Genomic DNA, 25,518 nt, shown 5'->3' with positions numbered 1-25,518 from the left:
GACTTTTGTATGTTTTTTTTTTAAATATGTAGAAAATATATATTTTATAATAAGCACAAAAAACGAAAACACAAGACAACAAAGCGTTAACTGAGTGAATGCGATCGCTCATAATCAGCCGCCATTATCTGCGGCATCGACCGCGCCAAAGGCTTTTGTGTCGTCTCCATCATCCGGTGAGGAAACGTCAGACTGACAGACGCCCCATTACTGGCGCACAGTATTTCGGGGTGCGGTGCCTTCACACTTGTGTATTAGTATTTACTGACTTCAGGGAACAAGACATCGAGCCGCAAGAACAAAGAAAAAAGGGGAATGGGGAGGAGTCAGTGACTGCAGCCAATCAGATTCCAGCTCGGGATAGCAGTGATCTGATTGGCTCCACATCGTGATATCAGCGCTGAGGCCGATGACACTTATCTGGGGGTTTTATACACTTTGTGCCACTGATTATTACTGATTATTATGATTTTAAAGAAAAAAATAAAAGACAATGAAAGAAAAAACAGCAAATACTGTATTCTATAACTTCTGTATGTAATAGAACAGCCCCGCCCCCTGTATGACATCACTGAATATAATAGTAATATAATGACATGTGATCACACCCCGCCCCCTGTATGACATCATTGATATAATAGTAAGATAATGAGATGTGATCACAGCCCCGCCCCCTGTATGACATCACTGATATAATAGTAATATAATGACATGTGATCACAGCCCCGCCCCTGTATGACATCACTGATATGTCATACAGGGGGCGGGGCTGTGAAAACATGTCATTATATCAGTGATGTCATACAGAGGGCGGGGCTGTGAACACGTCATTATATTATATCAGTGAGGTCATACAGGGGGCGGGGCTGTGATCACGTGTCATCACTGACATGTTTTTGGAGATGTTTTTGCCCCCTTCACCTTTGCCCCGCCCTTTTGCCCCTGTTACCCCACATTCAGATTCGTCCTCATCAGCAATGGGTAAAATTCTGCACTTTATTTCTCTTTTATACAAAACACATTACAAAAAACCGATGATTCCACTTGTCCCATAATGTCGGGAGGATGGGGAGGGGGAGACTGAGCAGTGAGGAAGGAGATCATACAGTACGATGACCGGGGCTCCTCTGGACCCGCTGCGCTCCTGACCACAATGTAACCGGAGCCGCAGACCCCTCCGGTCCCGAGCAGAGTCTACGGGAATATGGCGGAGCAGTGCAGTGCGCTGGGCTGGTTATCATAGTGCCCCGACCGCGGCACATACAGTATAATACAGTAACATATAGGGGGATATAATACGAGCACCTCCCACCCCATCCAGTAATCACACTGACTGCGGCTCAGGGCGCCCTCTGGTGGCGGGTTGCTTCTTCTCATGGGGGCAAATCCTCTTCTAACAGCCTCCGCAACTCCTGGTGCACTGAGCTCCCACCGAGTTACACATTCCGCTGGACGCCATCACCCCGCAGCGGGAGAACTTGTCCCGGCACAGGTCAGCTGAGGGGAGAAGAGAGGGGGTGACTGATCCAACATGGCCGACAGCGCAATTCAAACAATAACAACAAAAAGGTGCCAACCAGGGTGATCACATGACACCAAGTATGAAAACAAAGGTGCCAGGTGGTAAAAGCTTTAATCTTTATTATCCTCTTTTAAAAAGCAATAACTATTACAACCACTAGGTGTCAGTGTAACTTTAATAACCGCCCCTGCTCAATCCGTACCCTAATAACCTCCAGTGTCATCATTAAAGGGGAACTCCGCCCCTAGACATCTTACCCCCTATGCAAAGGATAAGGGATAAGATGTCTGATCGCGGGGGGCCCATGTGATCTTGGCTTCGGTGCCCCAGACATCCGGTGCATGGAGCAAACTTCACTCTGCTGGATGGATGACGGGCGATGCGGGGCGGAGGCTCGTGAAGTCACTGCCACGCCCCCTCAATACAAGTCTATGGGAGGGGGTGTGACGTGCAGGGGGGGTGGAAACTCATGACGTCACAACCACGCCCCCTCCATGCAAGTCTATGGGAGGGGGCGTGATGCTGTCTTGTCCCCTCCCATAGACTTGCAAGGAGGGGGCGTGGCCGTGACATCACAAGCCTTCGGCGCTGCACCAGACACTCTAAATGAGCACCGGGTGCAGTAGGGAGAATGTAAGGGTCCTAAGTGGCCGTACCCCCACGATCAGACATCTTATCCCTTATCTTTTGTATAGGGGGGTAAGATGTCTGGGGGCGGAATACCCCTTTAATGATAACACTGGAGGTTATTAGGGTACGGACTGAGCAGGGGCGGTTATTAAAGTTACACTGACACCTAGTGGTTGCAATAGTTATTGCTTTTTAAAAGAGGATAATAAAGATTAAAGCTTTTAGGGGGGATTTCTAAAAGCAGTGGTCTTCAAACTGTGGACCTCCAGATGTTGCAAAACTACAAGTGGAGGTCCGCAGGCTGAAGATCACTGCCCTAAAGGTTGTTGGTATATAGATTATACATACATACATATATATATATACAGGATATATTGCCCGGGAATTCCTCAGGGATTTTGTTGTTTGAAGTATGAAAACAAAAGGCGCCAACCAGGATGATCACATGACCGCCACATTTACTGCACATTTCACTGTCCTCAGGATCCACAATAATGTGCAGGAAGCGGTGCGGGGGGAGCGGTGCGGAGTGGCGGGGGGAGCGGTGCGGAGTGGCGGTGCGGAGTGTCAGGGAGCGCCCCAGATTTCTCATCCACGGCACAGAACCGCAGTGAATCCACCAATGAGGCCGCAGTTTGTGACATAATGTTGCGGTTGCGTGTTGCGGTTGCGTGTTCCGGGGCATTCTCACCTCTCAGCAGCTCCTCGTGGGCGCACACCGTGCGGACGCAGATCTCTTTGTTGATCACGTACATGCGCTTGAGGCTGAAAAGACAAAGACAATTTATGGGGAGCGGACGACCCCCATACCCGGTGCGGGGAGCGGACGGCCGCCATACCCGGTGCGGGGAGCATTCCTGACTATACCCCTGCAGAGCCCCCCCCCCCCATATCCACACCCCAACCCCATGGAGTAAAGCCACCTACCTGTGTATACAGATCCCGTTGATACATTGTTTACAGGGTTTGTGGACAGAGTAGAGTCGGGTGCAGGGATACTGCTCTTCACGACAATCTGAGGGGACACCGCACAACATAAAGAGGAACTCTACACCACACCGGACAACATAAAGAGGAACTCTACACCACACCGGACAACATAAAGAGGAACTCTACACCACACTGCACCGCACAACATAAAGAGGAACTCTACACCACACAGCACAACATAAAGAGGAACTCTACACCACACCGCACAACATAAAGAGGAACTCTACACCACACCGCACAACATAAAGAGGAACTCTACACCACACCGCACAACATAAAGAGGAACTCTACACCACACAGCACAACATAAAGAGGAACTCTACACCACACAGCACAACATAAAGAGGAACTCTACATCACACCGCACAACATAAAGAGGAACTCTACACCACACAGCACAACATAAAGAGGAACTCTACACCACACAGCACAACATAAAGAGGAACTCTACACCACACCGCACAACATAAAGAGGAACTCTACATCACACCGCACAACATAAAGAGGAACTCTACACCACACAGCACAACATAAAGAGGAACTCTACACCACTCTGCACCAGATAACATAAAGAGGAACTCTACACCACACAGCACCGCACATCATAAAGAGGAACTCTACACCACACAGCACAACATAAAGAGGAACTCTACACCACACAGCACAACATAAAGAGGAACTCTACACCACACCGCACAACATAAAGAGGAATTCTACACCACACAGCACAACATAAAGAGGAACTCTACACCACACAGCACAACATAAAGAGGAACTCTACACCACACAGCACATCATAAAGAGGAATTCTACACCACACAGCACAACATAAAGAGGAACTCTACACCACACAGCACATCATAAAGAGGAACTCTACACCACTCTGCACCAGATAACATAAAGAGGAACTCTACACCACACAGCACATCATAAAGAGGAACTCTACACCACACAGCACCGCACATCATAAAGAGGAACTCTACACCACTCAGCACCAGACAACATAAAGAGGAACTCTACACAGCACAGCATTATCATAAAGGGGATCCATGTGACGCTTACCCAGGGGTCCGGGTTCTGTTGGTTCAGTCTGATAAGTATCTGAAATAAAAGACAAGCAGATAAGATTTTGCCGCTCGTCTCCCGCCACATTTCTCCGGAACGTTCCACAGATTTCTCTCACCGAACGTGGGCACCGGGATGATCTCCTGCTGGGTCTGCTGCTGCTGCTGAGGGACGAACTCGAACTGGTCCAGGATCTGCTGGTGATCCGGTTGGGTCAGGACATGGAATCCGGTCTGGACGTGATGGTTCGGTTGCTGCTGCACCACAGACTGATCTACCAGAAGATCCGCAACGTAAAACGGTCACAACATGAAGATCTGATCACCGAAACGTTACTGGATCCGTCATAACCATTAGGAAAATGGAGCTTACAATCTAATGCCCCTCCCCCGGACTCCTATCTGCACATCATATACACACAGGCGTGGGTGGGTATTAAGGATCAGCTGATCCTTCTGGGCACTTACCATCATAATCGTAGTAATAAGGAGCCTCTGAAAAAACAAAAAGAAGACGTGAGAACTACAACTCCCAGCATGCCCGGGCAGTCATATGAGGTGTAATAGGGTCCGTAAGTCGGAGTCATATGAGGTGTAATAGGGTCCGTAAGCCGGAGTCATATGAGGTGTAATAGGGTCCGTAAGCCGGAGTCATATGAGGTGTAATAGGGCCCATAAGTCGGATACATATGAGGTGTAATAGGGTCTGTAAGCCGGATTCATATGAGGTGTAATAGGGTCTGTAAGTCGGATTCATATGACCATAATATGGTGTAAAGGTCACTATGATGCTGTCAGTGCAGTGGGTTGGGATCTGCCGCTATAACACGTGCTCAATGCGCCCATACCCTAAAGCAGTGCTTTCCAACCAGGGTACCTCCAGCTGTTTCAAAACTACTACTCCCAGCATGCCTGGACAGCCGTTGGCTTTCCGGACATGCTGGAAGTTGTAGTTTTGCAACAGCTGGAGGCACCCTGGTTGGGAAGCACTGCCCTAAAGAAAGCTGCAGAACTTAACGTTTTATAAATATGGCATTTTTACATAGGACTCCAGCGGCCAATAAATAGCGCATGGGTGGTGTACACTGCGATACAGGAGGGGTGCAGCCTGGGATTAGGGCACCTGTCACTGAAGATATTTTAGGGGTGTCCTGACAAAGATACAGGATTGATGGGGGAACGCGTACAGCAAAACACACTGAATTCTGGTGACGGAGACGCCGCCATGTTTATTCTCACCTGTGGGTCCGTCGTACTGGGGGGGGTTGGCTTCAAACTGCTGAGCCAAAATTCCTGCAAATGCAATGAAAACAGGTTAGTGGGTCATGTACATCATGTATCCTGCCCTTCCTGGTGCTCAGTATCGGTGTCCCCGCCCTCCGGTCCCTGTCTTCTTCCAGCGGTGTCACACCTCGGCCGGTGATATGCTGAGCGCTATGTGACTCATTGTCCGCCAGAAGAAGACAGGGACCGGAGGACGGGGACACCGACATTGAGCACCGGGGGAATGTTGGAAGGTAAGTTAAAGTTTTTCTTACTTTTTGCAGCCCGGGCACAGAGGAAACATTAGAAAAAAAGCCCCGGGTTCTCCTTTAAGGGTCGGGTCACTGCCGTATTTTACTGCTGCTTATTTTCCTATCCATTAAGGTCAATGGGTGGAAAACTACGCAGCAGCGAATCCGCTGCACACAGCAACACATGTGACCCTATCCTGAAAGAGTTTGGGGAGCACAGATCGCCCTGTGATGTCGGCCGGACAGTGGGTGATTTATGGGGTCATGGTCAGCACTTACCCTGGACACAGAGGAGGAGAAGACAAGTGGCGTGCATGGCTACAGGAAGTGGTCTTATCTGCAATACAGAAACACAATGGAGGGTAAAGGCCGATATCCGAATACTGTATCCCCGGCTGTCCCATAGAGATACATGGGGGTGTCAGGAACAGCTTCACACAGGCCTTTATACAGGAGACCCCCGCAACATGACACATACCCTATCCTGTGAACCCCGGAGGCCCCCAGAGCTGCGCTCACACCAGTCACAATGTGAGCATGTCCTGAGAAGGAGACCAAGACTGCAGCCCCCATGTATGGCGTCCCCGCACTTACTGACCCGTCTGGAAGGAAAACCTTATATGGGGACGATATGTGGATGATGGATGCGATACTGGGACAGACTGGTTGGAAACCATTGTGAGGACTCTGGATTTTATACTGTGTCCCTAGAAACCAAACTACACTGTGTCCCTAGCAACCAAACTACACTGTGACCCTAACAAACAAACTACACTGTGTCCATAGCAATCAAACTACACTGCGTCCATAGCAACCAAACAACACTGCGCCCATAGCAACCAAACTACACTGCGTCCCTAACAACCAAACTACACTGTGTCCCTAACAACCAAACTACACTGTGTCCCTAACAACCAAACTACAATGTGTCCCTAGCAACCAAAACTACACTGTGTCCCTAACAACCAAACTACACTGTGTCCCTAACAACCAAACTACACTGTGTCCATAGCAATCAAACTACACTGTGTCCCTAACAACCAAACTACACTGTGTCCCTAACAACCAAACTACACTGTGTCCCTAACAACCAAACTACACTGTGTCCCTAACAACCAAACTACACTGTGTCCCTAACAACCAAACTACACTGTGTCCCTAACAACCAAACTACACTGTGTCCCTAACAACCAAACTACACTGTGTCCATAGCAACCAAACTACACTGTGTCCCTAACAACCAAACTACACTGTGTCCCTAACAACCAAACTACACTGTGTCCCTAACAACCAAACTACACTGTGTCCCTAACAACCAAACTACACTGTGTCCCTAACAACCAAACTACACTGTGTCCATAGCAACCAAACTACAGTGTGTCCCTAACAACCAAACTACAGTGTGTCCATAGCAACCAAACTACACTTTTGGGGACATTTATCAAAACCTGTTGAGAGAAAACGTTGACCAGTTGCCCATAGCAACCAATCAGCTTGCTTCTTTCATTTTTAAAAAGCCCTCTGCAAAATGAAAGAAGAGACCTGATTGGTTGCTATGGGCAACTGGTCAACTTTTCCTCTACACTGGTTTTGATAAATCTCCCCCTGTGTCCCTAAGAACCAAACTACACTGTGGGGGAGATTTATCAAAACCTGTCTAGAGGAAAAGTTGCTGAGTTGCCCATAGCAACCAATCAGATCGCTGCTTTCATTTTTAACAAGGCTTCTGCAAAATGAAAAAAGCCATCTGGTTGCTATGGGCAACTGCACCACTCTTCCTTTAGGCAAGTTTTGATAAATCTCCCCCACAGTGTAGTTTGGTTGTTAGGGACACAGGGGGAGATTTATCAAAACCAGTGTAGAGGAAAAGTTGACCAGTTGCCCATAGCAACCAATCAGGTCTCTTCTTTCATTTTGCAGAGGGCTTTTTAAAAATGAAAGAAGCAAGCTGATTGGTTGCTATGGACAACTGGGCAACGTTTCCTCTGGACAGGTTTTGATAAATGTGTCCCTAACAACCAAACTACACTGTGTCCCTAGCAACCAAACTACACTGTGTCCCTAGCAACCAAACTACACTGTGTCCCTAGCAACCAAACTACACTGTGTCCCTAACAATCAAACTACACTGTGTCCCTAACAATCAAACTACACTGTGTCCCTATTAACCAAACTACACTGTGTCCCTATTAACCAAACTACACTGTGTCCCTATTAACCAAACTACACTGTGTCCCTATTAACCAAACTACACTGTGTCCCTAGCAATCAAACTACACTGTGTCCCTATTAACCAAACTACACTGTGTCCCTATCAATCAAACTACACTGTGTCCCTAGCAACCAAACTACACTGTGTCCCTATTAACCAAACTACACTGTGTCCCTATTAACCAAACTACACTGTGTCCCTATTAACCAAACTACACTGTGTCCCTAACAATCAAACTACACTGTGTCCCTAACAATCAAACTACACTGTGTCCCTATTAACCAAACTACACTGTGTCCCTAACAACCAAACTACACTGTGTCCCTAACAATCAAACTACACTGTGTCCCTATTAACCAAACTACACTGTGTCCCTAACAACCAAACTACACTGTGTCCCTAACAACCAAACTACACTGTGTCCCTAACAACCAAACTACACTGTGTCCCTAACAATCAAACTACACTGTGTCCCTAACAATCAAACTACACTGTGTCCCTAACAATCAAACTACACTGTGTCCCTATTAACCAAACTACACTGTGTCCCTATTAACCAAACTACACTGTGTCCCTAACAATCAAACTACACTGTGTCCCTAGCAAACAGATTATGTGACAGGATTTAGCCCAAAGCTACCATAATCATCAGACTTCTTCAGACTTATTCATGGAGTTCTCCTTTAAATGTACAGGTTATAATCTCGGTCCATGACTCCGTCCGCCCCTTCCATCATTACTCCGCGTCTGCCACAGATTCTTATCCCTTCAGTCTGATCAAAGCTGCAAGAAATCTTCACCAACACAATTTCTAGGGAGAAGCCGGGCACCGTGCCCAAGGGCAGAGGGGAGTTCGTCACAGCTGATCAATGCGCACGGCTGCACCTACCCCCCCCCCCGCAGCGACAGACTGGACGGACGCAACACAAATATCATCAAGTGCGAAGAGACGGAGACAACTGAGTCACCCAATACCACAGATTAATAATATGACATACAGCAGGTGTGTGTCCGTATACCTGTGCTGTACATCTCCAGTATATACATACAGCAGGTGTGTGTCCGTATACCTGTGCTGTACATCTCCAGTATATATACAGCAGGTGTGTGTCCGTATACCTGTGCTGTACATCTCCAGTATATATACATACAGCAGGTGTGTGTCCGTATACCTGTGCTGTACATCTCCAGTATATATACAGCAGGCGTGTGTCCGTATACCTGTGCTGTACATCTCCAGTATATATATACAGCAGGTGTGTGTCCGTATACCTGTGCTGTACATCTCCAGTATATACATACAGCAGGAGTGTGTCCGTATACCTGTGCTGTACATCTCCAGTATATATACAGCAGGTGTGTGTCCGTATACCTGTGCTGTACATCTCCAGTATATATATACAGCAGGAGTGTGTCCGTATACCTGTGCTGTACATCTCCAGTATATATACATACAGCAGGTGTGTGTCCGTATACCTGTGCTGTACATCTCCAGTATATATACAGCAGGTGTGTGTCCGTATACCTGTGCTGTACATCTCCAGTATATATATACAGCAGGAGTGTGTCCGTATACCTGTGCTGTACATCTCCAGTATATATACAGCAGGTGTGTGTCCGTATACCTGTGCTGTACATCTCCAGTATATACATACAGCAGGCGTGTGTCCGTATACCTGTGCTGTACATCTCCAGTATATATATACAGCAGGCGTGTGTCCGTATACCTGTGCTGTACATCTCCAGTATATACATACAGCAGGCGTGTGTCCGTATACCTGTGCTGTACATCTCCAGTATATACATACAGCAGGTGTGTGTCCGTATACCTGTGCTGTACATCTCCAGTATATATATACAGCAGGCGTGTGTCCGTATACCTGTGCTGTACATCTCCAGTATATACATACAGCAGGCGTGTGTCCGTATACCTGTGCTGTACATCTCCAGTATATATATACAGCAGGCGTGTGTCCGTATACCTGTGCTGTACATCTCCAGTATATACATACAGCAGGCGTGTGTCCGTATACCTGTGCTGTACATCTCCAGTATATATATACAGCAGGCGTGTGTCCGTATACCTGTGCTGTACATCTCCAGTATATACATACAGCAGGAGTGTATTGTTAGATATAGATGTTGAGGGTTATGCTCCCAGTATGGTGATGTAGAATGTAACAATGGGGGGGGGAGGGGGAGGGATTTTCTGCCTGCAGAGCTGACAATCTACCCTCTCCCCTGTGCCGGGCGCAGACATAACATCGTTGGGAATGTTTTATACGGGAAGTTCAGAGGAGTCTGGCAAGGAGCCAATCCCTGCCGCAGCCCCCGCAACACAGCGAGTCCAGACAAGACCCCCCCCCCCCCCCCCCCCCCCCGAGCCCTTCACATCCTGTCACAGCCGAGGCCTCCAGAGCCATAGACAGACCACAGGGGCACAGCCGAGGCCTCCAGAGCCATAGACAGACCACAGGGGCACAGCCGAGGCCTCCAGAGCCATAGACAGTCCACAGGGGCACAGCCGAGGCCTCCAGAGCCATAGACAGTCCACAGGGGCACAGCCGAGGCCTCCAGAGCCATAGACAGACCACAGGGGCACAGCCGAGGCCTCCAGAGCCATAGACAGTCCACAGGGGCACAGCCGAGGCCTCCAGAGCCATAGACAGACCACAGGGGCACAGCCGAGGCCTCCAGAGCCATAGACAGACCACAGGGGCACAGCCGAGGCCTCCAGAGCCATAGACAGACCACAGGGGCACAGCCGAGGCCTCCAGAGCCATAGACAGTCCACAGGGGCACAAATAAGGCTTCCAGAGCCATAGACAGTCCACAGGGGCACAACCGAGGCCTCCAGAGCCATAGACAGACCACAGGGGCACAGCCGAGGCCTCCAGAGCCATAGACAGACCACAGGGGCACAGCCGAGGCCTCCAGAGCCATAGACAGACCACAGGGGCACAGCCGAGGCCTCCAGAGCCATAGACAGACCACAGGGGCACGGCCGAGGCCTCCAGAGCCATAGACAGACCCCAGGGGCACGGCCGAGGCCTCCAGAGCCATAGACAGACCCCAGGGGCACAGCCGAGGCCTCCAGAGCCATAGACAGACCCCAGGGGCACGGCCGAGGCCTCCAGAGCCATAGACAGACCCCAGGGGCACAGCAGAGGCCTCCAGAGCCATAGACAGACCACAGGGGCACGGCTGAGGCCTCCAGAGCCATAGACAGACCACAGGGGCAAAGATGAGGCCTCCAGAGCCATAGACAGACCACAGGAAAACAACCGAGGCCTCCAGAGCCATAGACAGACCACAGGGACACAGCCGAGGCCTCCAGAGCCATAGACAGACCACAGGGGCATGGCTGAGGCCTCCAGAGCCATAGACAGACCACAGGGGCAAAGCTGAGGCCTCCAGAGCAATAGACAGACCACAGGGGCACAGCCGAGGCCTCCAGAGCCATATACAGACCACAGGGGCACAGCTGAGGCCTCCAGAGCAATAGACAGACCACAGGGGCACAGCCGAGGCCTCCAGAGCCATAGACAGTCCACAGGGGCACAAATAAGGCTTCCAGAGCCATAGACAGTCCACAGGGGCACAACCGAGGCCTCCAGAGCCATAGACAGACCACAGGGGCACAGCCGAGGCCTCCAGAGCCATAGACAGACCACAGGGGCACGGCCGAGGCCTCCAGAGCCATAGACAGACCACAGGGGCACAGCCGAGGCCTCCAGAGCCATAGACAGACCACAGGGGCACAGCCGAGGCCTCCAGAGCCATAGACAGACCACAGGGGCACAGCCGAGGCCTCCAGAGCCATAGACAGACCACAGGGGCACAGCCGAGGCCTCCAGAGCCATAGACAGACCCCAGGGGCACAGCCGAGGCCTCCAGAGCCATAGACAGACCACAGGGGCACGGCCGAGGCCTCCAGAGCCATAGACAGACCCCAGGGGCACGGCCGAGGCCTCCAGAGCCATAGACAGACCCCAGGGGCACAGCCGAGGCCTCCAGAGCCATAGACAGACCCCAGGGGCACGGCCGAGGCCTCCAGAGCCATAGACAGACCCCAGGGGCACAGCAGAGGCCTCCAGAGCCATAGACAGACCACAGGGGCACGGCTGAGGCCTCCAGAGCCATAGACAGACCACAGGGGCAAAGCTGAGGCCTCCAGAGCCATAGACAGACCACAGGAAAACAACCGAGGCCTCCAGAGCCATAGACAGACCACAGGGACACAGCCGAGGCCTCCAGAGCCATAGACAGACCACAGGGGCATGGCTGAGGCCTCCAGAGCCATAGACAGACCACAGGGGCAAAGCTGAGGCCTCCAGAGCAATAGACAGACCACAGGGGCACAGCCGAGGCCTCCAGAGCCATAGACAGTCCACAGGGGCACAAATAAGGCTTCCAGAGCCATAGACAGTCCACAGGGGCACAACCGAGGCCTCCAGAGCCATAGACAGACCACAGGGGCACAGCCGAGGCCTCCAGAGCCATAGACAGACCACAGGGGCACGGCCGAGGCCTCCAGAGCCATAGACAGACCACAGGGGCACAGCCGAGGCCTCCAGAGCCATAGACAGACCACAGGGGCACAGCCGAGGCCTCCAGAGCCATAGACAGACCACAGAGGCACAGCCGAGGCCTCCAGAGCCATAGACAGACCACAGGCGCACACCTGGACCATATATATAAAAAAAAAATAATAATAAAAAAAAAAAAAGGGATCTCTTGCTGCCGTCTGACTCCCACATATTGTATGTATATTTTCTGTGGTAAAAAGAACGGGCACTTCGCTAGGCAGCAGGGCCCGGGGCCAGTTCTTCTTACCACAGAGCTGCTATATACAGCCCAGTATACATCTGTGTATGAGAGGACAGAACCGCCATGTACAGCCCCGTATACATCAGTGTATGAGAGGACAGAACCGCCATGTACAGCCCTGTATACATCTGTGTATGAGAGGACAGAACCACCATGTACAGCCCAGTATACATCAGTGTATGAGAGGACAGAACCGCCATGTACACCCCTGTATACATCTGTGTATGAGAGGACAGAACCACCATGTACAGCCCAGTATACATCTGTGTATGAGAGGACAGAACCGCCATATACAGCCCCGTATACATCTGTGTATGAGAGGACAGAACCGCCATGTACAGCCCAGTATACATCTGTGTTTGAGAGGACAGATCCGCCATGTACAGTCCAGTATACATCTGTGTATGAGAGGACAGAACCGCCATGTACAGCCCCGTATACATCTGTGTATGAGAGGACAGAACCGCCATGTACAGTCCAGTATACATCTGTGTATGAGAGGACAGAACCGCCATGTACAGCCCTGTATACATCTGTGTATGAGAGGACAGAACCGCCATGTACAGTCCAGTATACATCTGTGTATGAGAGGACAGAACCACCATGTACAGTCCAGTATACATCTGTGTATGAGAGGACAGAACCACCATGTACAGCCCAGTATACATCTGTGTATGAGAGGACAGAACCGCCATGTACAGCCCAGTATACATCTGTGTATGAGAGGACAGAACCGCCATGTACAGTCCAGTATACATCTGTGTATGAGAGGACAGAACCGCCATGTACAGTCCTATATACATCTGTGTATGGGAGGACAGAACCGCCATGTACAGTCCAGTATACATCTGTGTATGAGAGGACAGAACCGCCATGTACAGCCCAGTATACATCTGTGTATGAGAGGACAGAACCGCCATGTACAGCCCAGTATACATCTGTGTATGTGAGGACAGAACCGCCATGTACAGCCCAGTATACATCTGTGTATGTGAGGACAGAACCGCCATGTACAGCCCCGTATACATCTGTGTATGAGAGGACAGAACCGCCATGTACAGTCCAGTATACATCTGTGTATGAGAGGACAGAACCGCCATGTACAGCCCTGTATACATCTGTGTATGAGAGGACAGAACCGCCATGTACAGTCCAGTATACATCTGTGTATGAGAGGACAGAACCACCATGTACAGTCCAGTATACATCTGTGTATGAGAGGACAGAACCACCATGTACAGCCCAGTATACATCTGTGTATGAGAGGACAGAACCGCCATGTACAGCCCAGTATACATCTGTGTATGAGAGGACAGAACCGCCATGTACAGTCCAGTATACATCTGTGTATGAGAGGACAGAACCGCCATGTACAGTCCTATATACATCTGTGTATGGGAGGACAGAACCGCCATGTACAGTCCAGTATACATCTGTGTATGAGAGGACAGAACCACCATGTACAGCCCAGTATACATCTGTGTATGAGAGGACAGAACCGCCATGTACAGCCCAGTATACATCTGTGTATGTGAGGACAGAACCGCCATGTACAGCCCAGTATACATCTGTGTATGTGAGGACAGAACCGCCATGTACAGTCCTATATACATCTGTGTATGAGAGGACAGAACCGCCATATACAGCCCAGTATACATCTGTGTATGAGAGGACAGAACCGCCATGTACAGCCCAGTATACATCTGTGTATGAGAGGACAGAACCGCTATTGTACAGCCCAGTATACATCTGTGTATGTGAGGACAGATCCGCCATGTACAGCCCAGTATACATCTGTGTATGTGAGGACAGAACCGCCATGTACAGTCCAGTATACATCTGTGTATGTGAGGACAGAACCGCCATGTACAGCACAGTATACATCTGTGTATGTGAGGACAGAACCGCCATGTACAGCCCAGTATACATCTGTGTATGTGAGGACAGAACCGCCATGTACAGCCCAGTATACATCTGTGTATGTGAGGACAGAACCGCCATGTACAGCCCAGTATACATCTGTGTATGTGAGGACAGAACCGCCATGTACAGTCCTATATACATCTGTGTATGAGAGGACAGAACCGCCATGTACAGCCCAGTATACATCTGTGTATGAGAGGACAGAACCGCCATGTACAGCCCAGTATACATCTGTGTATGAGAGGACAGAACCGCCATGTACAGTCCAGTATACATCTGTGTATGAGAGGACAGAACCGCCATGTACAGTCCTATATACATCTGTGTATGGGAGGACAGAACCGCCATGTACAGTCCAGTATACATCTGTGTATGAGAGGACAGAACCGCCATGTACAGCCCAGTATACATCTGTGTATGAGAGGACAGAACCGCCATGTACAGCCCAGTATACATCTGTGTATGAGAGGACAGAACCGCCATGTACAGCCCAGTATACATCTGTGTATGAGAGGACAGAACCGCTATTGTACAGCCCAGTATACATCTGTGTATGTGAGGACAGAACCACTTCTCTTGTCCTGTATATATGGACACGGCACAGTACCACTTCTCTTGTCCTGTATATATGGACACGGCACAGTACCACTTCTCTTGTCCTGTATATATGGACACGGCACAGTACCACTTCTCTTGTCCTGTATATATGGGCACGGCACAGTATCACTTCTCTTGTCCTGTATATATGGACACGGCACAGTACCACTTCTCTTGGCCTGTATATATGGACACGGCACAGTACCACTTCTCTTGTCCTGTATGTATGGACACGGCACAGTACCACTTCTCTTGTCCTGTATATATGGACACGGCACAGTACCACTTCTCTTGTCCTGTACATATGGACACGGCACAGTACCACTTCTCTTGTCCTGTATACATGGACACGGCACAGTACCACTTCTCTTGTCCTGTATATATGGACACGGCACAGTACCACTTCTCTTGTCCTGTATATATGGACACGGCACAGTACCACTTCTCTTGTCCTGTATATATGGACACGGCACAGTACCACTTCTCTTGTCCTGAATATATGGACACGGCACAGTACCACTTCTCTTGTAGATACTTTGGCTGAATGGGGCCCTGAATTTCCTGATCTGACCGCGGCAGTCACATGACGGCGCCCATTACTCACGCCCAGATGTTGGTCACAGTTTGTGGCTCAGACGTTGTACAGTCGCCCCCCGGAGGTGACGCGCGGCGCTGCACATTGTCGCTCGCAGGTAGACGCTTCTGTTCATCACATTTTCCACTTGTCGCTGCCAGACTCCGGAGGTTCTCAGGTTTATTTCCCGGCGCGGTCTACATGACCAGCGCTGCCAACAAACCAGAGACGGCGCCGGGGATTATAACAGGACGATGAAGGGAAAAGATGGCGGCCGCGTTCACCGAGCGGGCGAATCCCCCCGACTAATGGCAACAAAGTCACCCAATAAGGCGACCGCACATAGGGATCCTTCCTATCTCTGAAAAAGTGTTGTCCAACTTTTGGCTCTCCAGCTGTTGCAAAACTACAACTCCCAGCATGCCCTGACAGCCAAGTATGGCAGCGCTACAACCTGTGGCTCTCGAGTCAGGATGGGGGTTGTAGTTTTTCAACAGCTGGAGAACCACAAGAGCCGGCTTTGGCAGTGTTCCGCAACCTGTGTCTTTCCAGCTGCTGAGACTACAACTCCCAGCATAATTATGGGATCTTTTTTAACAGCTGGAGAGTCACAGGTTGAGAAACCTTGCTAAACTTAGCTGTCAGGGCATGATGGGAGTTGTAGTCTTTCAAGAGCTTGAGAGTCATAGTTTGCTCTTGTGGCTCTCCAGCTGTTGCAAACTACAACTCCCAGGATGAATTGACAGCCAAGTATGGCAGTGTTTACCAACCTGTGACTCTCCACCTGAGAAAAGGATAGTGATGCTGGGAGTTGTAGTCTTGAAACAGATTGAGAGCCAAATGTTGGGGAACATACATGGCTGCCAGGGCATGCTAAGAGTTGTAGTTGTGCAACAGCTGGAGGCACACTGGTTAGGAAACATTCTATGGGTCTGTGTCATCACATGATTCTTCCTGACTCCTTAGAACAGTGTCCCCAGCTTAGGGTATGATGGGAGTTGTAGTTTTGCAACAGCTAGGTTTGTCGCTCCAACTGCTGCAAAACTACAACTCCCATCATTCCCTAAGCTGGAAGCACTCTTCTAAAGGAGTCCAGAAGCATCATGTGATGGCGCAGACCCAAGGCTTTAGAAAGTTTACCATCCTGGGTGCCTGCAGCTGTTACAAAACTACAAGTACCAGCATGCCCGGACAGCCGAAGGCTGTCCGAGCATGCTGGGACTTGTAGTTTTGCAACAGATGGAGGAGGCACACTGGTTGGGAAACAATGGAGTAGAGTCATGTACACGTATGGAAACCAAATCCATCAGCTGTCCGGGCATTTTGGGAGTTGAAGTTTTGTAACAGCTGGAGGCACGCTAGTTGGGAAACACTGGGCTTTTAGATGTCATAGAAGACATTGGCGCTGTATATGGGACCGGGGTGGCGAATAAAATAACGTATGTGACCAATCACAGGTGTCCCGGCAGGAAGCGATTGTCAGCTCCTGGGGTGACACTTTCACGCCCGGACACTTGTTGGCAGCAGATGGTCCCATCGCCCGGTGGGCGCCCGGTGAGGGTGACGTCCAGCTGGGATCGCCATCACCCCCTCCCGGAATAGTGAAGCCTTTGTTCCCTGCATTTTGTGCTTCATACAGGATGGAAACATCTGGGATTCATCAGCTAAACCCCCTCTCTAACCCAAACCCAGGCCGGCCCTCCCCACTCACCCCCCAGGGGCCACTCCCAGCCCCCACCCCTCAAATCCCTTTTATACATTTCCAGCTGTGAACGAGGGGACAAAAGGCAAAAAAAAAACCAGACAAAGTTTAGAATTTGGCAGCGAACCAGGAAGACAAATTACATGGGCCGGCGGCGGGGGGGGCCATGTCTAATGGGACCCCCCATTACTGTGTGACCCCAAAACATCCCTACCCGGGGCCACAGGGGAGTCGGACTGTCTACGGAGAATGAGTGCTGGAGAAAGTTAGGGGTGTCCCATAAATGGTCCCAGACTCCTCAAATATACGAACCCCCCCCCCCCCCCCCCAGACGAGACGTGTACAAAGGACATTGTCGCATTAACCCTTCACCGGGAACCACTGCTCCTCAAGTACCCACAATGCACCAGGGTGTCCGTCACTCCGGGGTTAATCCTCCAGTTTATAGAATGATCACTCAGGGGTTAATAGTCCAGTATATAAAATGATCACTCAGGGGTTAATAGTCCAGTATATAAAATGATCACTCAGGGGTTAATAGTCCAGTATATAGAATGATCATTCAGAGGTTAATAGTCCAGTATATAGAATGCTCACTCAGGGGTTAATAGTCCAGTATATAAAATGATCATTCAGGGGTTAATAGTCCAGTATATAGAATGATCACTCAGGGGTTAATAGTCCAGTATATAAAATGATCATTCAGGGGTTAATAGTCCAGTATATAAAATGATCATTCAGGGGTTAATAGTCCAGTATATAGAATGATCACTCAGGGGTTAATAGTCCAGTATATAAAATGATCACTCAGGGGTTAATAGTCCAGTATATAGAATGATCACTCAGGGGTTAATAGTCCAGTATATAGAATGCTCACTCAGGGGTTAATAGTCCAGTATATAAAATGATCACTCAGGGGTTAATAGTCCAGTATATAAAATGATCACTCAGGGGTTAATAGTCCAGTATATAAAATGATCACTCAGGGGTTAATAGTCCAGTATATATAATGATCACTCAGGGGTTAATAGTCCAGTATATAGAATGATCATTCAGGGGTTAATAGTCATGTATATAGAATAATTATTAATCTGATGATTTTGAATAATTAATGAGTATGCAGATTAGGGGGCGGGGCTGTCAGTTCTATGTGGCACAGAATGTTGGTTACATTTATAAATAATTGATACAAAGAATCAATGAAATGAGAAGAAATGAATGAGCCCCTCCCCCGCAGAGCAGAGTGTGGGGGTCCAGGTCTGGGGGTCCAGGTCTGGGGGTCGGCCCGGTCTGGGGGTCCAGGTCTGGGGGTCCAGGTCTGGGGGTCCGCCCGGTCTGGGGGTCCAGGTCTGGGGGTCCGCCAGGTCTGGGGGTCCAGGTCTGGGGGTCCGCCCGGTCTGGGGGTCCAGGTCTGGGGGTCCGCCCGGTCTGGGGGTCCAGGTCTGGGGGTCTGCCCGGTCTGGGGGTCCAGGTCTGGGGGTCTGCCCGGTCTGGGGGTCCAGGTCTGGGGGTCCAGGTCTGGGGGTCCATGTCTGGGGGTCCAGGTCTGGGGGTCTGCCCGGTCTGGGGGTCCAGGTCTGGGGGTCGGCCCGGTCTGGGGGTCCAGGTCTGGGGGTCGGCCCGGTCTGGGGGTCCAGGTCTGGGGGTCGGCCCGGTCTGGGGGTCCAGGTCTGGGGGTCTGCCCGGTCTGGGGGTCCAGGTCTGGGGGTCTGCCCGGTCTGGGGGTCTGCCCGGTCTGGGGGTCTTACCGGTGCAGGCTCCGGCTGTCTCTTCTCTCCTGTCTTCTCTCTATCTGAGGCTCTCACAGGGGGACAAATCCCTAAATCCAACCTCAGCCGCTCCGCTGGGTCCTAAAGAAACAGGATACAGGCAAAAGCATCAGCTCCGACTCCCTCCTGACTGTGCTGCTGAGCCAGGTGTTAACCCTGCAGCTGCCAACAAGACATCGCTCTGCCCCCTCCACCTCCAGACACATACATGCTACATATATATCCTGCAGATTATTACACCTCTCTGCAGAACATCGCTCTGCCCCCTCCACCTCTCTATACATAGTGATATATCCTGCAGATTATTACACCTCTGACCTCTATACAGATCTGCAGAACATCGCTCTGTCCTCTCTACCTCCTGATACATAGTGATATATCCTGCAGATTATTACACCACTGACCTCTCTACAGATCTGCAGAACATCGCTCTGTCCTCTACCTCCTGATACATAGTGATATATCCTGCAGATTATTACACCTCTGACCTCTCTACAGATCTGCAGAACATTGCTCTGTCCTCTACCTCCTGATACATAGTGATATATCCTGCAGATTATTACACCTCTCTACAGATCTGCAGAACATCGCTCTGTCCTCTCTACCTCCTGATACATAGTGATATATCCTGCAGAATATTACACCACTGACCTCTCTACAGATCTGCAGAACATCGCTCTGTTCTCTCTACCTCCTGATACATAGTGATATATCCTGCAGATTATTGCACCACTGACCTCTCTACAGATCTGCAGAACATCGCTCTGTCCTCTCTTCCTCCTGATACATAGTGATATATCCTGCAGATTATTACACCACTGACCTCTCTACAGATCTGCAGAACATCGCTCTATCCTCTCTACCTCCTGATATATCATGCAGAATATTACACCACTGACCTCTCTACAGATCTGCAGAACATCGCTCTGTCCTCTCTACCTCCTGATACATAGTGATATATCCTGCAGATTATTACACCACTGACCTCTATACAGATCTGCAGAACATCGCTCTGTCCTCTACCTCCTGATACATAGTGATATCTCCTGCAGATTATTACACCTCTGACCTCTCTACAGATCTGCAGAACATCGCTCTGTCCTCTCTACCTCCTGATACATAGTGATATATCCTGCAGATTATTACACCACTGACCTCTCTACAGATCTGCAGAACATCGCTCTGTCCTCTCTCCTCCTGATACATAGTAATATATCCTGCAGATCATTACACCTCTGACCTCTCTACAGATCTGCAGAACATCGCTCGGTCCGCTCCTCCTGATACATAGTGATATATCCTGCAGATTATTACACCACTGACCTCTCTACAGATCTGCAGAACATCGCTCTGTCCTCTCTACCTCCTGATACATAGCGATATATCCTGCAGATTATTACACCTCTGACCTCTCTACAGATCTGCAGAACATCGCTCTGTCCTCTCTACCTCCTGATACATAGTGATATATCCTGCAGATTATTACACCACTGACCTCTCTACAGATCTGCAGAACATCGCTCTGTCCTCTCTACCTCCTGATACATAGTGATATATCCTGCAGATTATTACACCTCTGACCTCTCTACAGATCTGCAGAACATCGCTCTGTCCTCTCTACCTCCTGATACATAGTGATATATCCTGCAGATTATTACACCACTGACCTCTACAGATCTGCAGAACATCACTCTGTCCTCTCTACCTCCTGATACATAGTGATACATCCTGCAGATTATTACACCACTGACCTCTCTACAGATCTGCAGAACATCGCTCTGTCCTCTCTACCTCCTGATACATAGTGATATATCCTGCAGATTATTACACCACTGACCTCTCTATAGATCTGCAGAACATCGCTCTGTCCTCTCTACCTCCTGATACATAGTGATACATCCTGCAGATTATTACACCACTGACCTCTCTACAGATCTGCAGAACATCGCTCTGTCCTCTCTACCTCCTGATACATAGTGATATATCCTGCAGATTATTACACCACTGACCTCTCTACAGATCTGCAGAACATCGCATCTGATGACATCTTTCTCTCTCTTCACCTCCAGTCCTCGCACCGTTTCCCCCCACACGTTCCAGGTTGGGGGGGTTTGCGCCTCTTCTGCCAGGACATTGTGTCTACAATGGAGAATTTTGGATCCACATATAATTGTTGTTTACAAGATATAAACACTTCAGTAACCTGAGCCGGGCCTGAGGTCCAGATGGTGCGATCCCCGGGGGCCATTATAGGGGCCCCAAGATCTGACATCAGCATAAAATACAACAGAGACCAGCAAGATAAGAGCATAGAGTAATGCAGCACAATGCCAGGAGGCTGCGGGACAGCTACTGGTGATGTCATACAGGGGGCGGGGCTGTCATCACATGTCATTATATTACTATTATATATTATATCAGTGATGTCATACAGGGGGCGGGGCTGTGATCACATGTCATTATATTACTATTCTATTATATCAGTGATGTCATACAGGGGGGGCTGTGATCACGTCATTATATTACTATTATATTATATCAGTGATGTCATACAGGGGGCGGGGCTGTGATCAGATGTCATTATAATATATTATATCAGTGATGTCATACAGGGGGCGGTGCTGTCATCACATGTCATTATATTACTATTCTATTATATCAGTGATGTCATACAGGGGGCGGGGCTGTGATCACGTCATTATAATATATCAGTGATGTCATACAGGGGGCGGGCTGTGATCAGATGTCATTATAATATATTATATCAGTGATGTCATACAGGGGGCGGTGCTGTCATCACATGTCATTATATTACTATTCTATTATATCAGTGATGTCATACAGGGGGCGGGGCTGTGATCACATGTCATTATATTACTATTATATCTGTGATGTCATACAGGGGGTGGGGCTGTGATCACATGTCATTATATTACTATTATATTATATCAGTGATGTCATACAGGGGGCGGGGCTGTCATCACATGTCATTATATTACTATTATATTATATCAGTGATGTCATACAGGAGGCGGGGCTGTCATCACATGTCATTATATTACTATTATATTATATCAGTGATGTCATACAGGGGGCGGGGCTGTGATCACATGTCATTATATTACTATTATATTATATCAGTGATGTCATACAGGGGGCGGGGCTGTGATCACTTGTCATTATATTACTATTATATTATATCAGTGATGTCATACAGGGGGCGGGGCTGTGATCACATGCCATTATATTACTATTATATTATAGCAGTGATGTCATACAGGGGGCGGGGCTGTGATCACATGTCATACAGGGGGCGGGGCTGTGATCACATGCCATTATATTACTATTATATTATACCAGTGATGTTATTATACGATATCTCTGGGAATCCATCTTTGGCGCAGGATCTTTTCCTGTCTCTCTTCCCCCATAGTTCTCCCGCCTGGAATGCGCCGCTGTGACCGCACTACACGTCAGGACGCGTCCAACCCCTGCAGGATTCCAGAGCGATGACGTCTAAGAAATCACGAATGAGGACAAGAAACGTCTGAGACCCATCAACCAGGGCAGGAGACCCGAGGCGCAATGAATTCTGGGGACAATCCTACAGCGGGCGACTACGACGATAACAGAACAGCTGGAGGCCTCCTGTTTGGGAAACACTGTTCTGCAGTTTCTTCGGATGGGCTGTAATTCACTCCATAATTTTTGTTTCCCTTCATCGTATACGTTAATGGATGCTGGAAAAACAGATGTGGATGTATGCCACACAGCAGAACCAGCTTCCATTGACATTCATTATAATAAAAAAAACGACTGTAACGCATCAGATTTTTTTTTTGCGCGGTCGACCATGTTTTCGCATACAGCAAAATTAAACAAAAACAGTAAAAATGAAGTGTGAACAGAGCCTTACTTGTCAGTGTACTTTGTGTTAGCGCTGCGGAGGACGTCTGCGCCAAAGATTATGGGGGGGGGGGGGGAGATTCATCGCACTGTCTTATAGTAAGATTCTGTTTTGTTGTCCATAGCAACCATTCTCTGCTCAGCCCATAGCAACCAACCAGAGCTCAGCTTTCATGCCTTTTACCAGTGGTCTCCAACCTGTGGACCTCCAGATGTTGCAAAACTACAACTCCCAGCATGCCCGGACAGCCAACGGCTGTCCGGGCATGCTGGGAGTTGTAGTTTTGCAACATCTGGAGGTCTGCAGGTTGGAGACTACTGCCTTATACTGTTGTGGTAAACTGAAAGCTGAGCTGTGATTGGTTGCTATGGGCTGAGCAGAGAATGGTTGCTATGGGCAGCAAAGAGAAACTTGGCTTGGGCCTGCACTTCCTCCCTCGGCCTCCAGGTGGAGCTGACTCCCTCAGGCGATTGGTTCAGGAAGACAAGGGGCGGAGCTGTGACTACCTGACATTCGTATTTACAGCCTAGATTAGGTGAGGACATTCCCTCCCCCTATCTCCATAGCCGGGCATTTAAAGTAATGGTGGAGGAGTCATTGGGGGGGACGGACGACAATCACCTGACAACACGTAACCCACTAAGTTTTGTCAGTCTTCTCAGAATAGGGAGCTCCGTTGGTTACCATGGCAACAGCTAAGAACAGATAACTAATACATCTATGATAGAGATTTTCGACTTTTAAAGGGGTACTCCGGTGGAAAACATTTAAAGATATATATATACACACACACATATATACATATATATACACATACATACATATATACATATATATATATATATATACACACACACATATATACATATATATATATATATATATATATATATATATATATATATATATATATATATATATACACATATATATATACACATATATATATACACATATACACATATATCTATATCTCAACTGGTGCCAGAAAGTTAAAAACAGATTTGTAATTTACTTCTATTAAAAAAAAAAAAAAATTCTTTACCCTTCCAGTACTTTTTAGCAGCTGTATGCTACAGAGGAAATTCTTTTCTTTTTTAATTTCTTTTTTGTCTTGTCCACATTGCTCTCTGCTGACACCTCTGTCCGTATCAGGAACTGTCCAGAGCAGGAAAAAAATCCTCATAGCAAACCTATGCTGCTCTGGACAGTTCCTGACACGGACAGAGGTGTCAGCAGAGAGCACTGTGGACAAGACAAAAAAGAAATTAAAAAAGAAAAGAATTTCCTCTGTAGAATACAGCTGCTAAGAAGTACTGAAAGGATTGAGATTTTTGTTAATAGAAGTAATTTACAAATTTGTTTAACTTTTTAGCACCAGTTCATTTAATAAAAAATAAAATAAATAAATTAAAAAAAAGCTTTCCACCGGAGTACCCCTTTAAAGGGGTACTCCACTCCTCAGTGTTAAGAACATTCATTTCCAAACGCCGGAAGCCGGCTTAGGGGGTCGCCAGGCCCCCTCATGACGTCACGCTCCGCCCCTCGTGACGTCACACTCCGCCCCCTCAATGCATTGAGGGGGCGGAGTGTGACGTCACGAGGGGCGGAGCGTGATGTCATGAGGGGGCTTGGCGATCCCCTAAGCTGGCTTCCGGCGTTTGGAAATGGGCGTGATGTCACAAGGGGGGATGGCGACCCCTGAAGCCCGCTTCTGGCATTTGGAACTAAATGTCCCGAATGCTGGGGAGTGGAGTACCCCTTTAAAACATCACCGCCTCCATTCTTTACACTGAAGGCTGCGAAAAACGTGGAAAACAGCAGCGCTAACAGAAAGTCTGGGCATGCTGGGAGTTGTAGTTGTGCAACAGTTGGATGCACCCTGGTTGGGAAACACTGGATTATTGTATAGGGCAGTGATCGGAAATCAGTGGCTCACCAGCTGCAGTAAAAACTACAACTCCCAGCATTCCTTGACCGTCAGGGCATGCTTGTAGTTGTAGTTTTGCATCAGCTGGAGGGCCACGGGGGCCCGGGCTGATATATAAAAAGGGATAAACCAACCAGCACGAGAACTTGGTGAGGTGGATGGAAGGACAATGGCGGCTGGACATTGCGACTGCGCCGGACTGAGACACTTTATATGAAATATTCACAAAAAAAGACCGAGGCGGCGGGTAGAAAATACGAATTTATTGACAGCCAAAGCTGCAGAGTAATATTCCATTCTCCAAAGTTTTCACCAAAAAAATAAAAAACATTTCATATAATAATCTTCTATTAA

At 48.8% G+C, this 25,518-nt stretch overlaps 2 protein-coding genes across 2 annotated transcripts in view; both read right to left on the bottom strand.

Moving 5' to 3' along the window:
- Positions 1 to 976: 976 nt before the first annotated feature.
- MFAP2 (microfibril associated protein 2) lies at positions 977 to 19,751 on the bottom strand. The gene is made up of 10 exons (XM_056542114.1): positions 19,732 to 19,751; positions 19,307 to 19,408; positions 6,000 to 6,057; positions 5,446 to 5,499; positions 4,675 to 4,701; positions 4,326 to 4,481; positions 4,205 to 4,243; positions 3,080 to 3,167; positions 2,844 to 2,917; positions 977 to 1,497 (listed from the first exon to the last, which is right to left on the bottom strand). The coding sequence occupies exons 3-10, from the start codon at positions 6,034 to 6,036 to the stop codon at positions 1,394 to 1,396; spliced, it is 579 nt and encodes a 192-aa protein (XP_056398089.1). The 5' UTR covers positions 6,037 to 6,057; positions 19,307 to 19,408; positions 19,732 to 19,751; the 3' UTR covers positions 977 to 1,393.
- Positions 19,752 to 21,336: 1,585 nt separating this feature from the next.
- Positions 21,337 to 25,518, bottom strand: part of ATP13A2 (ATPase cation transporting 13A2) — a 56,564-nt gene continuing 52,382 nt past the window's right edge. The window contains exon 30 of the transcript XR_008848217.1: positions 21,337 to 21,466. The gene's annotated coding sequence lies outside the window, so the exon portion shown is untranslated. The remainder of the gene's footprint in view (positions 21,467 to 25,518) is intronic.

The sequence above is a fragment of the Hyla sarda genome, chromosome 10, assembly GCF_029499605.1.
Source record: "Hyla sarda isolate aHylSar1 chromosome 10, aHylSar1.hap1, whole genome shotgun sequence".
Lineage (NCBI taxonomy): Eukaryota > Metazoa > Chordata > Amphibia > Anura > Hylidae > Hyla > Hyla sarda.
The sequence above is the reverse complement of the archived record's forward strand: the minus strand, read 5'-3'. Positions and strand labels throughout refer to the sequence as shown.